At 38.6% G+C, this 16,778-nt stretch overlaps 1 protein-coding gene across 3 annotated transcripts in view; it reads right to left on the bottom strand.

Annotated features, from left to right (window-relative positions):
• LOC122163989 (cAMP-specific 3',5'-cyclic phosphodiesterase 4D-like) overlaps window positions 1-16,778 on the bottom strand; it is a 488,389-nt gene that overhangs the window by 19,600 nt on the left and 452,011 nt on the right. For all 3 annotated transcript variants that reach the window (XM_042825621.1, XM_042825623.1, XM_042825622.1), the window contains one exon: window positions 6,501-6,692. In XM_042825621.1, coding sequence (XP_042681555.1) covers window positions 6,501-6,692 — 192 coding nt within the window. The remainder of the gene's footprint in view (window positions 1-6,500; window positions 6,693-16,778) is intronic.

Genomic DNA, 16,778 nt, shown 5'->3' with positions numbered 1-16,778 from the left:
ATTAATTCACCTGCATTAACTGAATGATCTCTATGTTTTGTAATATATATTTCCCATGCATACCAAACATGCAATACTTAACATTCAATGCACATATTGATGCAAAACAGAAATCATGAGTGATCTGAATGTTGCTGTGACACTTTCCCTGAAAACTCTTGTAGTCTTTACCTTATCTAAGAAAATTTGGAACCAGATCTGGCTATTTTAATGATCTTTTTTCTTTATATTTTCTTCACTATTTTTTCCTTTTGAATTTTTTACTCTTGTGTTTATTAATTTTCCTTCAGTTAATTTCTGTGATACATTCAGACTCATCATTTTCTGGCTTACTGATACTTGATTAACCATATAATTATGGTTAAAACTAGTTGCATATTACATTTCCTAAACAACTGCAGAAGTATTAGCCTTAGTACAACAGTTTTTCTGTGGCAGGAGACTGTGGAAATCTATTCAGATGTGAGTTCCAATAAATTTAAAATGCTGATGCTTTATAATAAATTGTTGACAGGAAGAATCACAGAATCACAGAATGGCCAGAGTTGGAAGGGACCTCAAGAATCATGAATCTCCAACTCCCTGCCACCAACTTCCCCATTTAATACTAGACCAGGCTGCCCAGGGCCCAATCCAACCTGGCCTTGAACACCTCCAGGGACGGGGCATCCACAACATCTCTGGGCAGCCTGTTCCAGCACCTCACCACTCACTGTAAAGAATTTCCCCCTGACATCCAACCTAAATCTTCTCTCCCTCAACTTAAAACCATTTCCCCTTGTCCTGCAGTTATCAACCTTTTCAAAGAGTTGACTCCCCTCCTGTTTGTAGTCTCTCTTTAGGTACTGAAAGGCTGCAATCAGGTCACCCTGAAGCCTTCTTTTCTCCAGGCTGAACAAGCCCAGCTCCCTCAGCCTGTCTTCGTAGAGGAGGTGCTCCAGTCCCCTGATCGTCTTTGTGGCTCTCCTCTGGACCCTTTCCAACAGCTCCCTGTCTTTCTTGTACTGGGGGCTCCAGACCTGGACACAGTGCTCCAGATGGGGCCTCACAAGAGCAGAGTAGAGAGGGACAACCACCTCCCTGTCTCTGATGGCCACCCCTCTTCTGATGGAGCTCAGGATACCATTTGCTTTTCGAGCTGCAAGAGCACAGTGCTGGCTCATGTTAAGCTTTTCATCCATCAGGACTCCCAGGTCTGTCTCTGCAGGGCTGCTGTCAAGGACTGCTCCTTCCAGTCTGTATGGATGCCTGGGATTCCTCCGGCCCAAGTGCAAGATTTTGCACTTTGGTGCTTGCACTTTAACACTTGCACTTTGCTGTGTTGAACCTTGTTAGGTTCACCTGGGCCCATCTTTCAAGCCTGTTGAGGTCCCTCTGAATGGCATCCCTTCTTTCCATCATGTCAACCGCACCACTCAGCTTGATGTGGTCATCAAACTTGCTGAGGGTGCACTCGATTCCGCCATTGATGTCATTGATAAATATGTTAAAGAGCACCGGTCCCAAGACAGACCCCTATGGGATGCTGCTCATTACCAGCCTCCAGCTGGACATGGAGCCATTTATGACCACCCTTGCCTGCGGCCTTTCAACCAGTTTCTTATTCATCAAGTGGTCCACCCATCAAATCCACATCCCTCCATTAAAGATAAGATTGTGATAGGGGACCATATCAAAGGCCTTGTTCAAGTCCAGTAAATGACATTGGTTGCCTTTCTCTTGTCCACCAATGCTGTCACTCCATCATAGAAGGCCACCTTCTCTTGGTGAAGCCGTGCTGGTTGTCTTGGATCACACGCTTGTTCCTCATGTGATCAAGCATGTCATCCAGGATGATCTGTTCCATCATCTTCCCAGGCACAGAGGTGAGACTCACCAGCCTATAGTTCCCCATGTCCTCCTTGCTCCCTTTCTTATAAATGGAAATGACATGACCCTTCCTCCAGTCATTCAGGACCTCACTTGACAGCCACGACTTTTTAAATATGATGGAGAGTGGCTCAGTAACCACCTTAGCCAGCTCCTTCAGAACCCTGGGATGCACACCATCCAGCCCCATAGACTTGTACACATTCAGTCTAATAAGGCTGCCTCAAACTTGCTCTGCCCTTATAGTGGGGGGATTTACTGACCTGGTCCCCACCTAGAGGTTTAGGGATGCAGGGCTCAGGGATGTGAGAAATACTGGAATCCTGGCCACCAGTGAAGACTGAGGCAAAGAACTCATTCAGTACCTCAGCCTTCTCTTCAGCCAGTTCTGCTTTTACATTTACCAAAGGAGGTACATTTGTATTGGCCGGTCTCTTCTGGACAATGTACCTGTAGAAAGTCTTCCTATTGTTTTTCACATCCCTCACCAAATTCAGTTCTGCCTGCACCTTGGCTTTCCTGATCCCATGTCTGCAAGCCTGGATGGCATCCTTGTATTCTTCCCAGGTGACATGTCCTTGTTTCCAGAGTTTGTATGCATCTTTCTTTTCCCTCAGCACGCCCAGCAGATCCTTGCCGAGCCATGCCGGTTTCCTACCTCCTCTTCCCGCTTTCTTATTCAGAGCTCTTCAGAGATGGAGAGCTCTTGTGCTCTCAGATGGGCATCCTTGAAGGGTAGCTCTCCTCAACATCTTTGTCTTTAAGGACAGCATCTTAAGAGATCTTGGCCAACAATCCATTGAACAGCTTGAAGTTCGCTGTTCCAAAGTTCAGGGTCCTGAACCCACAAAGGGTCAAGAGTAGATACAAATATCCGAAGAAGAAAGTGTGCTCAGTGTTTCAGTAATTAATTTTTTAATTCAATTTATTTTCATGTGCTGAAATATTACCCAGAATTCTAGGAAATGTAGAAGAGGATTATGAGTGCAAGGACAGAACACTAATTGAATTCTAAATTGAAATGACTCATCTGAGCAATGCAATGACCTGGATTGCCTGCCTGAATGTAAAAAACTTCCCAAATGGTATCCTTACAAGAGTGCAGCACCAAAAGCTTAACTTTGGTACATCTATAAGAAATATTACATGTCAGAAAAAGGCTTCCTTGATGAGGGTCTCCATTTACAAACCTAAAACTTTTTTTTGTTAATTATAAGGCAACAGGGCATGGTCTTATTCATTTTGTCTCAGTCAAAATTGGTCACAAAAGGAACAAAGCTTAAAAGTACTTCAATCTACTGAACTTAACTGGTGATGGACCTTAAACAACAAAAACAAAGGCATGAGCTTTGTTCATCTTGACACTTACTTAGGAAGAAAGTTATAAATAGATGGTCTAATTAACACTTCTAAGAACAAAACATAAGGTGAGAATAGGAATCTCCAATTATACTGATTATGAGCGAAGTATCACATGAAATTTCACTCATTATGAAAACCAATTTCCTTTGTTTTGAATACTAGTGCTGTCTGTTGGCTGTTTTTTTTTTTTTTAAAGAGGATGTTTATTGTTGGCTTTTTTTCTATATTGATGCTGGATTTTTAATGCTTTCTACATCCTTATTCACTAGGAAACTCTTATAAGGATGGTCATAATTCATAATTGTTCATAAAAGTTCATAATTGAGCCATAAACACCTATTTGGCAGTGAAATTTGTAGAAGATTAAGCAAACAAATGAACAAAAATTCTTGATTTCTATAATTTTCAGGTGACAAAAGATAGGTATTTAACATGTTTTCACTGTATTTCACAATCATCTAACTTCCACTACCCATCCAATCTGGCATTTACACATATTAGCAAATTATGATTCACAAACAGAAGACACGCATAACACAGAAAAAATAGACTACTTCAGTAAGAGGACAGAATAACTTTCCAAAGATCTTCTCCTTTGCCTCTCTCAAATTTATTAATTTTTCAACCTGGACTAGGACAAAGCATTTAATACAGCCTGTACAACATTCTTTTCACTAAGCTGAAAAGACGTTGATTTCATGAATGGAACTGGCTGGATGGTCACATTTCAAATGCTGTGGTCAACAGCTCTATGTCCAGGTGGAGACCAGTGACTAGTGGTGCTCCTCCAGGGTCAGTACTGGGACAAGTGCTGTTTAACATCTCTGTCATTTACATGGACAGTGGGACTGAGTGCATCCTCAGTAAGTTTGCTAGCAACACTGAACTGTGTGCTGTGGTACCAATGCTGCAGGGAATGGATGCCATCAAGAGAGATCTAGACAAGCTTGAGAGCTCAGCTTTTGTGAGCCTCATAAAGTTCAACATGGCCAAGTGCAGGCTCCTGCATCTGGGTTGGAGCAGTTTCAAACATGAATACAAGCTGTGTAAGTACAGGCCTGCAACTATGTGGAAAAGGACGCGGGAGCACTGGTAGATGCAAAAGTTAGCTCGAGCCAGCAGTGAGCATTTGCAGCCCAGAAAGTCAAGCTTGTCCTGGTTCTAGAGACACTGGAGCCCTGAGCAATTATAGAATCATAGAATCATAGAATTTCTCAGGTTGGAAAAGACCTTCAAGATCATCAAGTCCAACCACGACCTAACCATACTACTCTAGCTCTAACAACCGATTGCTAAATCATGTCCTTGAGCACCATATCCAGAAAAGATTTTTAAACACATCCAGGGATGGTGACTCAACCACCTATCTGGGGAGCCTATTCCAGTGCTTAACAATCCTTTCTGTAAAGAATTTTTTTTTTCTGATATCCAACCTAAATCTCCCCTGGTACAACTTGAGGCCATTTCCCCTTCTCCTATCACCTGTTACCAGTGAGTAGAGACCAACCCTGCTGTCACCAGCAGCAGCAAGAACCTCAGCTAAGGATAATGCTGCACCTACAACAGAGCAATGCAAGATTCAGGCACAGATGGGACACAAGTGCTGAAGAGCAGTGCAGCAGGAAGGGACCTAGGGGTGTTGGTGCCCACAGGTAAGCATAAGCCAGAAGTATGCTCTGGCAGCCACGGGGCAAACTGCATTTTGGGATGCATTAACACAGCACAACCAGACTGGCAAAACAAGAGATTCTCATGCTGTATTTAGCATTGATGCAGCCCAATCTAAATACTGTGTACAATATAAGAGTGTTAAGATCCTTGAATGTGTCCAGAGGAGGGAACACAGTTGACAGAGGGTTGGAAGGCATGTCCTGTAAGAAGAGAATGAGGGTAGTTGGGTGGTCCAGTCTGGAGAAGAGGAGGTGGAGAGATGACTTCACTGCTCCCTGCAGCATCCTGAGGAGGGGAAGCAGAGGGAGGTGCCGAGCTCTGCTGCTGGACACTGATGGCATGATGCACAAAGTTGCTGGAGGAGTTTTAGACTGGGCACTGGGAAAATTTTTATACTGTGAAGTTGGTCAAATAATGGATTAGGCTTCCTAGCAAGGTGGTTGATGCCCCACCTAACTCAGGACATTCTGTTTTTATTAATATGATTTGAATTTTTGGATGATCCTGTGTGGAGCAACAAGTTGGACTTAATGATCCTTGTGAATTCCCTCTAACTCAGAATATATTCTGTAATTCTATCCTATTCTATCGTGAAAGAAATGTAGCTAGCTGGTAAAGGGGAGTGATCTTCTCTCCCTAGTCCATGCTCATGAAACTCCATCTGGAATACTGCGCTCAGCTCTGGGTTCTCCAGCAGAAGGGAGACATGGAACACATTAATAATGTTTCCAGAAGAGTGCCACAAAAGATGATCAGAGAGCTGAAGCACCACCCCTTTGAAGACAGGCTGAGGGAACTGAGGGTGAAGAAGAGAAAGGTCAGGGTAGATGTTGTTGTGATCTTTCAGTATTTAAAGGGAGCCTACAGGAAAGATGAGGAGGGACTCTTTATCAAGTATTGTAGTTGATAAGAGAAAGGGTAATAGTTTTAAACTAAAAGAGGGTAGATATAGATTAGTTAAAAGGAAGAAATTTTTTTCACTACGAGAGTTGTGAGGTGCTGGAACAAGTTGTCAGAAAAGTTGTGCATGCTCATCCCTGCAGGTTTTCAAGAATAGGCTGGATGGGATCCTGGGCAACCTAGTCTAGTGGAAGGTATTCCTGCCCATGGCAGTGGGCTGGAATGGTTTGTAGGCCCTTTCCAACCCAAACCATTCTGTGACTCTATGACAAGTAGTAAATCTTATATCTAAAAACTTACAAATACCTACTCTAAATAAATGGGGGGGGAAAAAAAAAAGAAACAAAAAAGAATATTTTGAAGCAGAAATAGAGTTTGTATAGCTTGACTTGAAAAAATCTTAATAACCAAGATATCACAGTTCTCTTTAGTGTTGTGAAAATCAGTACTGGTTTCCTTCAGTATTCTGTCAAAGTTAGTACAGTGCATAAGCACATCAAGTACATTTTCAAGATAAGCTTTCAAAATACTGCAGAAACAAGTAAAGCATAAATAATGAAATAATTATCTAAATATCCATGACATCAGTAACACAACTGATTATTCTCTTTGAATTTTAAACATTTCTTGTGGCTGGAAATATGTTAACACAATTATAGCCCAAAACATATGCTAAAAGAATTTCATAATGTACTTACATATCACTGGCAATAGAGGAGTTTCTCGACATAGACTTCGGAGAAAGATCATAGTCACTGTCTGACCGGTAAAGGAAAGACTCCCTACGTTGACTGTGGACAAAATTTGCCTGAAGAATTAGTCCTGATCCAGGGCTCGTCATGGGATCCAAGGGACTTCGTCCCGATGACGTACCATTGTCCACATCGAAACTGTAAAAAGAAAGAAAAAAAAGATTTGTGCCATAGGCATAAGAGTTTTGAAAGTAATGAACACTCTCCTGGCACATTTATCAGTAGGCAGATTTTCTTCTCGTTAATTGGAGAAATCATGATCTGGTCAATTTCACTGCTAATGCAAAAACAAGGTACATAAGAAATACAGTGTACAATGGCTGATAATCAAAAAATAAATCTGAAGGAAACTAAACTTGGTAGTGGAAAAAAACAAACCACTATTAGGAATACAGGAACCTATGTGCTTCTCTGTATGCTGATTGCTTATGAGCTCTCTGCATCAGGAACATGACACAGTTCTCTTCTTAAGGCCCCATCTCTCCTGAGGTTGACCCTCATTACTCCAATTCCTAGTGGAGTGAGGCAGGTGTTCTTTTTGTTATGGAGTACCCATTCCTCATACTTCATTACTACTCAAGTACTTCAAGAATGTATTTTGTCTCTTCTCAATAAATCAAGCATGAATAATGTGTATTTGCACGCACTAGAGGGAGATAGTATTTTGAAATTGGAATGAATGAATGAGCTCTGTGATCACTGCCAAACAGAATGACTACTGCGGCCATTCTTGTCTTACATCTTTGAACTCTGCAGTTTCAATCTAGTACTTCTAGTTATTGTTTGGTAGTTCCGAAAGAGCACTGCTGTCATGAGAGACACACAAAAAAAGACAGAGACAGCTCCGCAAAGGGCTCTGAAAATCAGTACAAAGACCTTGAATGGGACTCAATTAATTAGAAACCAGAGCAGGGTAAGCAGCGCTGGGTGATGCATTCATGGCAACCCGTGCTGTTTAGCAGTGTGATAGCTGTATTTGGTACCAGACAAGAGTCTTTTTGGATTATGTAGCTTAGTTTCTAGATTTCATGTTGTTGCAGTATGGACTCTTGGAAGTCATGAATGACTGATTAGCAACATTTTGTCTGCATATGTTAAGCAGACACATTGGAATGTGTTGGAGCACATTCCAATAGGCCAGAAGTAGAAGGACATCTGTTTCTCTTGATTGCATCTCTAAAACTGAAGATAAATTTTAGTTCTAAAGCATGTGAGAAAAGGTGTGTATGACCTTGGTTTACAAATACTAAGCATAGTAACAGGAACTCAAGTAATGCTGTTAAAGCACACAGGAATGATTCATGAACAAAAGGACCTATCACATAACTTTTTAAGTGTCAGTAAGCTTTAGAATCTAACAAACAATTCTAAAAATAGATCTTTTGAAAAGAGTGTTCACATGAAGTATAACCCACTGTTTTCAATCATGTCTGAGGGCATTTGAAGAGAAAATAGTTGGTACATATCAGCTCTTGATTGGACTTCAGCCTGGCACATGTCACAGCAGGTACAAGCTACTCTCTGCACTAGCTTGCTTCTTGCTGTTATCTACCACTGACCTGAGGCTGCCTTGTCAGCAGTGGTAATATTTCACTGAAGTGACAGAACTCCTCCAGCCTTTTTGCATGCTGAATTAACTAATCAAATAAATCTACACTGCCTATATATTGCCTCAGAAAGCAATTTTATTTTTGTTCAAAAAAGTTATTAAGAAAGAGCTATTAACAGGCATTAAACAGGTACTTTTCAGGTAGCAAAGTAATCAAAGTGTAGAATAAATCAGGCATAAAAAAAACTCTAATAGACCAATACAGGTTATAAATACAGATTATTAAACAAATCAACTTCAACAGATGTTTCCAAAACAATTCACTAGCAGTTAATACTAAGACATATACGTTTTCCCAAATTTGGGAAATTCTTTTAATTATGTCAGAGTACTTCTGTGTCTTCTAATACACTCTCATTACATAACATTATTGATTTCAAACTAAAAAAAAAACATAATCTGCATGACAGTGAATGAGAGTTCTGCCACCACTTTGCTGAATGATTCTGGACAAAGCAAAGCTCCTTTCTTTGTTTCATTTTCCCTGCTTTTGATCACTGTGAGATCTGCTCCCCCATTCCCCCCAAAAAAGTGAAAAAATATTTCAAAGGGCAAGTCAGTATGAATACTACTGTGACTGTTGTTAGATAAGATGAATGTACAAGATAGTATGAATGGTGAAACAGTAACAAAAAGAAATAAAAAATAAAATAACAAAAAGAAATATGATATCCTTGCAGCTTATGTGACCATACATTAATGTCCATATTACCATTACCACTAGTCTGACTACACTACTCACTAGTAATACTAACATTGATAGATACTGATAAAGACATCGATAAAGATACTGATTTCTTTTGATTTCCTGAGTATTTCAAGAGCAGAAAAAAATACAGTGCCAGTTAAGGTTTTGGAACATTTAAGAACTCAAAATCATGACACTTACTTAATTGCCAAAATAATAACATTATTTTCTTCAAACAGATGCAAAGAAACACAAACTCCTAAACAAAAACAGTCTGCATATTTTTTTCTGCTAAGGACAAAATGGTAGACATTGCATGCAGTTTTATATAAAAAAGAAGGTGGTTATTTACTCCTGTGCTTAGCAAGACTAATTTCTGAAAGACAATATTATTTCAAATATACATATATATAGCTTGTAGAAAACCTGAAATAAAAGCTTTAGGGTGGTATAAATGAAGATAAACATGACTCTGACTCAGCAGGAAAATGCTAAAAAAAGGAATGTCTATTAAATTAATTTTCTTCATGGTGGACTTAATTATTCAAACACATAAGTGGTCGGATTTCACTGGATTATAGTAACATGCAGTTTTATTTGCAGATTTGGTTTTCATCCACCTTTTGTGACACAATATGAATATTCCCTTATTAATTTTATTTTTTTTCAGTCAGAAACTAAGGCCAAGCTTCCATGAATGACTTCACTGTCAGGTTATTAAATATTGACCATAAAAAGATGAGAAGTCAATTCTATAAAATCAGAGTTCGTTGGCATTGAGAGGCCCCACTGCTTGCCCCACCAGCTAACTGCATATGCAAGATGTGCACATAGCTGTTGTGGTAGGAATTTTGTGATACTCTATTGTGTCCACTAGATGGGTGTCAAAAGTAAAGAAATGGATCCAGATATATTAGCTAGGATCTGGCTCAAGGAAGATATCTTTTACGTAAATACCGACAATGAAAAGAAACATTCCATGCTACAGCAAAAGAATGAATGTGAATATAGCACTGGTGTGCCAAAAATGTGTCTGTATAAAAAGTTTCCAAAATGCTACTGTAGTTAAGTGTCTTTAACTTACTGAGGTGTGCTAGCACTTTTGGACATAAAAGGTTATAGAAATCTAAATGAAAAATGCTTTAGTAAGTTGAAAATAAAGTGTTCCCTTCTCTGAATCTTGAGTCTCTTTTGCAAGAAATGGAGACACTTGCATCAAGTTAAGAGAGAATCAGAATGGGGAACTCAAGACTTTGAGAACGAGTTGTTTTCTTTCTATATGCACCTAAAAAAAGATAAAAAAAAGACTAAGATACAGAATGGGACAGACTCTCTAGTTTGCCTGGGCAGAAATTGCAGAAAGTTGAATGTGGTTGCTTCATATTTATTTTTCCATTCCTGTAAAATTTTAAACTGCAGTGAGAGTATGTTGTGAATGAAAAAACAACCAGTGATAAACCAAATGTTTTTCTTTTGTTAGTTATCCTCTGCCTCCTTGCACTTTTTGGTAGAGGAGGCTCTTAAAAAAGGAAGGAGCCTGGAAGTTGTTAACGAGGGTCCTAGAACTGTTGTGCTACCTTTTCACCAACCCATAATATGCCCATTCAAAGATATCATGGATCTGCAGACAGCGCCAGGCACTCTGCATGACTTATGTAAAGCTGAGCTGCAGTTTTCTGACAGGAGCATCTAGCACAGAACCCTCACAGGAATTTCTGTGTTCAAAGAGCTTTCCTGCTCTGTAATTGCAGAGATGTAAAAGCTACTAAAAACAATGCTAATTCAACAAGTTCCACATGCACATTTTGACTAAATCTGTTATGACGTTACTGAATACTCAAAAGCCCGTCTTATCCAGTGTTCAGTGACAGCAAACATGGCATTAAATGGAAGATCAGTCTTTTTTCCTTTTTTGGCTATTCACTGTGTTTGCACATCTTTCCCACCACATATTGTCCAGGTTCTGTAGAGAGAAGGGGATAAAGGTGATGAACTCTCTTCAGCGACTTGTAAACTTTCATGGCTGACTTCCCATGCTCCTAATAGGACAAGAAGTGCTAACATCACAAGCTATCTTCAGGGAGATTGATGACTGATGATTTGCTTCAGACATACTGGGAGTCTGTGGACAGGTTCAAGATCATATATCTCAGCAGCACTGCTTCAGTGTGAGCAACTGCACAACTTCCTCACACTGTGAGGAATCCCTCAAAGAATCCCTCCACAGACTTTCTTCTAAATTCTTGAGTAACTTCTCTGCTAGTCCCTGCAAGTTGCTAAAATGAAGGAAGGAGAAAACTTACATACAAAATTTTATTCACCATTACATAAGGAGTAATAGCATCATATTGAATATGTACAAGATGGATGAAAAGGATGAAAAGAAAATCTTAATATTGCTCTTACCTACTACTGAGAGCTTAGCAACTTTATTTCTTTACTTTTTGACTTCTCTTTTGTTTGTTTTTGTAGAGAAGTTAGCAATAGTAAAAGAAAAACTCCACTTTTTAAGAAATTAAGTATTTAGGAGACTTGTATGAGTATCAATTGAATTCCTGCTGTTCCCCTAGTAAGTGAGATATTCTTAGTACATTCAGCCTCTCCTGCCTTGGAAGCTATGGGGAGGAAGAGAAATTAGCTGATCCTACAGGGACACCTTATCTTTTAAGGCCATCTTTAACATTATAGGATGAAGCAAGACCTGAACAAGTTGAATTTGTCTCCTGTTATGGGACCCCTTTGTCCTAGTGCTAAGCAATCTTTCCAACCTTTTACCTGCCCAGTTATCTATATACTCATCTCAATGTCTAGAATTCCTATCTTGTCCAGTATTTCCACGGGGAAGCAATAATCCCATCAGACTGAATGGGTGTATTTTCCTTAAAAGCAGTAATTCACTGAAGCTATCCCCTGCAGCAACCTCCTTTGGGTATGGCCTCCTTTAGAGCAAAACCAAAGTAATAAAACTTCATTTACATTTCCAAGAAAAGAGCAAGCTATTTACAGCTTGTGCCCCAGGCCAGGGCTCACACATAGAGGAGACAGCCAGTAGACAGTAGAGTAATGGAAAGATCAGATGATCCACTCAAATGCAGAATCCCAATTTGCCCCTTGGAATGCCTGAGCTGAGAAAACTTGGCATAGATGCCAGGTGGGCATCTCACCTGGATGGCTCTCTCAGGAAATGGCCATAGACAAAGGCCACAAGCAGCCATTTCTCATAGTTCAGTATAAAAGTCCAAGGTAGGGCAAGGCTGTAAGAAGGGATATGACAGGTAGGCTGTGTTCTTAGGCCTTCTGTATATTAATTATTATGTATTGTGAAGATTTCTCAAATCAAAGCAGAGTAGTTTTGTTCTTAGATATGATTGACTTATTCTGCAGTAATAATTATAGGTTATTTTAGCAGACAATTTCAGCTACAGTGAAAATCAAGCCAACAGTTGTGACACAATTCTTTAAACAAGGCACAGTTTCTTGAAATAATGTTACCAGAAAGCATTCTGAGTAAGACAGACCCAAGCTCTCAGTCAGAGAGGAATAAATGAAGAGGAATGTGCAAGGAATAAATAAAGACTAACAGTCTTTCCTCTGGAACAGGAATTACCTGAAGAGAATATGAAGAACTGCATTTTCTTTTATGTATTTTAGGCAGTTAAATTCTGTTTCAGCTTAAAACAAACTACATTCACTGAGTTCAATAAATCCAATTGTAAAATTGTCCTATGATTTGCTAATACACCAAGTTATTGTTAAATTTCTTTATTAAATATGGATTTTAGACACATATCACATTAATTAACTAGATCAGACAAAGACTTTGATTATGATTTTATGATTTCTCTTGGACATTTTTTAAAATTTCTTATTAATGAGCTAGGTATTAAATTGATACAACAGCTGACTGGGCTTTTTCCCTTGTTGCCAGAAATAGTTTTCCAGAATTTAATAATGAGGAAAAAGAAGCATTTCCTTTATCAAAATAAGACAAGTTGACAGTAATCAGCCCTTGTTATAGGTTCTAACTGGATTGCAAATGTTTGACAGATTATCTTTCAGCATCAGAAAAAAAAAAAGAAAAAAAAACTAGGCAAAAACAAATCAGTGTATTTACATAATTGAGTTGCAGGCCTGAAGTCCATTTCTTATTTCTTAGATTGTATTTCTTACATTAATTCCCTCTCTAAGACCTTTCAAAATGTTTCCTGACTGACAGTGTCTATGCAGTGATGCAAGACAGACCATATCTGGTTTTCTCTTCCTACTTTCTTTTCCGTCTCCTCCTCCACATCTAACAAAAACTAAAGATTTGAAGGAAATGGGGGGGGGAAGGGGAAGAAGAGAAAGAGAAATATTTACACTGACAGTCAAGAAGAACTATCCTGTCATCATTCCAAATTTGGAGAAAAAAATCCTTTATATATATGATGTAACTGGTATTTTTATTTTCCCTGTACCAAAGTTAACAAAACCTGTTACCATTGTTGCTTGTTTGTATGTTCAGTGAGTTGTAAGCAAATGATAATAAAAGGAATGTATGACCTACATCTGAATTTTATTTTACCATTGTACATTTGAGAATTCAAACCAACTGCCCACTTGTGGCTTTGGGTTTCCAGTTAAACTATTCAGCGAGTGAGCTCTATGATTAACTCCAATTTTAGATACGCTGTGGATAGATTTTCCAGCATCAAAACTACAGGCAAAAGAAGAAAATATGCTGTTTCATAAAATTTCCTTTCAGCAGTGTAACTTGGCTTTTGCTCTCAGCGTACCTGTTTAGGACATTAAATTCAGAGAGGAGAAAGGCTTAAAGCTAGTATTAAAAGTCCAAAGAATGGACAAATAGAAAACACGTCTCAAGATTTTCAAGCAAGAGGATTAGGAAATGTAGCCAGCCTCTCAAAACAAACTGCTGCATGATTTGATAAGAAGTTTCCAAGCAAGGAGCTTCCTGTGATATCTATTCTTTCTTTTGGGGGATTTTGCTTTGAACAGTGTCATGATACTGAATGCGAGGTGTATTTCTCATCCTTGCAATTCTGAATGAAACATCAGCTCTGAGTATTTGGCACACAAGCCTGCAGAGACTTTGCTGAAGTTCTTAAATGCATTTGTTTCTACTCCCTAGTACTAGACTCATTTTTATTTTTAAAATTATTTATTTTAAATATTTATTTTATATAATTTTATATAATTTTATTTTTATATAATATTTTATTTATTTTAAAATTATTTATTTTAGGACTCGTTTTTTATTTTCTTTTTATTCTTTCCTCAAAGATGATCACCCTTTACTTCGCATTCTTTATTCTCTGCACTTGGTCCTTGCAAATCAACATTTGTATTAATGTAACATACAGAAATGAATCACAGGTTCCAGATACTGTTGCACAGATTTGATGTTTTGATGCCTCTTTGAAGCTGAAATATTTGGCTTATCGCAGCATAACAAGAATGCGAAATAAAAAAAATGTGGGAGAAACAATATGCAAACTTATTTTCGAAGATATCTGGGAATCTCTGTAGGGTTTCTAAACTTTAAGTTGCTTTGTGTGATTTTTTTATCTAGTAATCCCATTGTGGATTAGTAAATTCCAATGGTATTAATATTCCTTTATTTTAAGTGCATTGGAATCAAACCTCAGAGCATTTCAGAACATTTATAAAATTTCTTATTTCTAATTTATAAATTTCTAATTTCAATTTATAAAACATGTAACCAACCATCAAGCTTATTGACTAATCCTAACATGTAGCTCCCCTAAGATATTAGTGGAAAGCCCTTCTTTCAGGAAACCTGTAATATAACATGAATGTAACATCAGAAACGGATTGCCACAGAAGGAAAATCCAATTCACTGAAAGAATTCAGCTCCCTCTTTCAGTGAATTCAGTTGGATGTAATTATCAGAAACAGCCAAATTGTTTTTCTGTTCTTTCTCAGTTAATTGTGTGATGAAGCAAGCACATTAAAAAGAAGAGGCAATTCCTCAGAAATAAAATATTTAAATCAATATCCTGCAGTATTGCTGAAAGCATACAGAATACAGGAATCAGATATTTCCCCAGGCCTAACACTGCCATGGGTCGGGAAGATTCCTGAAAAAAATTGCATGAAGCCTTCACATATAGCCTCAAGAAAAACAAACACTCAGTGTGGTTACAGAAGATACGGTTACATCTGCCCTGTGCTTAGTGTCAGAAATCTTTGGAAAAGAGTACTCTAGTCAGAAGCTGATATGAGAAACTAGCTGTTCCTCACTCTTGCATATATGTATACAAGAACTGCGCCTGGAACACAGAAGATAAGATGTGGGTTGTTTTTTTTTACCATTGTGATGTGCACTCATAAACAAGAGAATACGAGAAGAGTAGACAGTAATGGACAAGATAAGAAAAGCTGCAGTTGTCTTTTTAGGGTTAATAATGTGTTGCTCTACGTTCCAATGGAAGCTCTATGAAAAGGAGGTATCATTTTACTTGACAAGCAGCAATCTTTCTCTATTTGCAATAAGATAATGTTGGCAATAACTTAAATATGAATTCTACCTGTACAAGAACTCTTGTCTGAATACATTAGCAGCAATTGCCTCTTAAATCATAGCATAGATTTCTTAAAGCTTAAAAACAGAAGGTATTAAGTGTTTCTGAGTTTTAAATTTACAATTTTTTTTTTAATTGATTCATTGGATGCCTTTTTACTTCCCTTCTCTACATACTGGTAATTTATACTGGTAATTTGTGGGATGGGCTTCTTTTGTTTGTCTGTTTTTGTACACTTTATTTAGTTTAACAAATATATTAAATTATTAATTGTTGCCAAATCCCTACACTCCTACAGCTATCAAGGTCTGCTTCACGATTTGGGCTCTGAAATCCTAGCTGCAGTTCTGCCACATACAAGCAACCTTTAAAGGAAACAAAAAGGTCAGGAGATTGAGGTGGAAGGATGCCAAGGCATATCTTGAGTGTATGTGCTCATACTGTATATTATTAGGCCTTCAGATACTGATGGTAGACCTTGAGTAAAATCACCTAAGAATCCAGAAAAATAATTCACATCACTAGTTCTCTAGTCCAAAACAAATTATAATTTACAATAACGTCTCATTTTTGGTAATTTTTTTCTTGATTTTTATTATCTTATTTTTATCATGTATTATGTTATTGTAATGCCTAATAAATATCTTTACTTAAGAGGTCCACCTTCATTACTAGGCTCACTTCCGTGCAGGGGAAGATCATGGTACAGATCCTCTGGGAAGCTACGCTAAAGCACATGGAACAGAAGGAGCTGATATGGAGTAACCAGCCTGGCTCCACCAAAGGCAGATCCTGCCTTACCCACATGTGGCCTTCTTTGATTGCCTTAATGGACAAGAGAAGAACCACTGATACCACCTGTCTGGACTTCAGTAAGGCCTTTGACATGGTCCCTCATCACATCCTTCTCTCCACATTGGAACGATATGGATTTGATGTGTGGACTGCTCAAAGGATAAGGAACTGGTTGTAAGACGAAACTCAGAAAGTGGTGATCAATGGCTCAATGTCTGGATACAGATCAGGGCTAAGTGATGTCTCTCAGGGGTCAGTACTGGGACCAGTGGTCTGTAACATCTTCATCAGTGACATAAGAAGTGGGATCGAATGCACCCTCAGCAGGTTTGTGGGTGACACCAAGCTGTGTGTTGACGTTAACACACCTGAGGGACAGGATGCCATCCAGAGAGACCTAGACAGCTCTAGCAGTGGGCCCAGGTGAACCTCATGAGGTTCAACAAATCTAAATGCAAGGTCTTGCACCTGGGTCACAGAAACCCTCACTACCAATATAAGCTGATGGAGAAAATGACAGCACAGCACTACCAAAAAAGACCTGAGGGTACTAGTGGATAGGAAGCAGTATGTGAGCCAGCAATGT

The sequence above is a fragment of the Centrocercus urophasianus genome, unplaced genomic scaffold (genome assembly GCF_019232065.1).
Source record: "Centrocercus urophasianus isolate 14NV4802_14NV808 unplaced genomic scaffold, USGS_Curo_1.0 seq_25, whole genome shotgun sequence".
NCBI lineage: Eukaryota > Metazoa > Chordata > Aves > Galliformes > Phasianidae > Centrocercus > Centrocercus urophasianus.
Note: the sequence above shows the minus strand (reverse complement) of the source record. Positions and strands in the feature narration are given on the sequence as shown.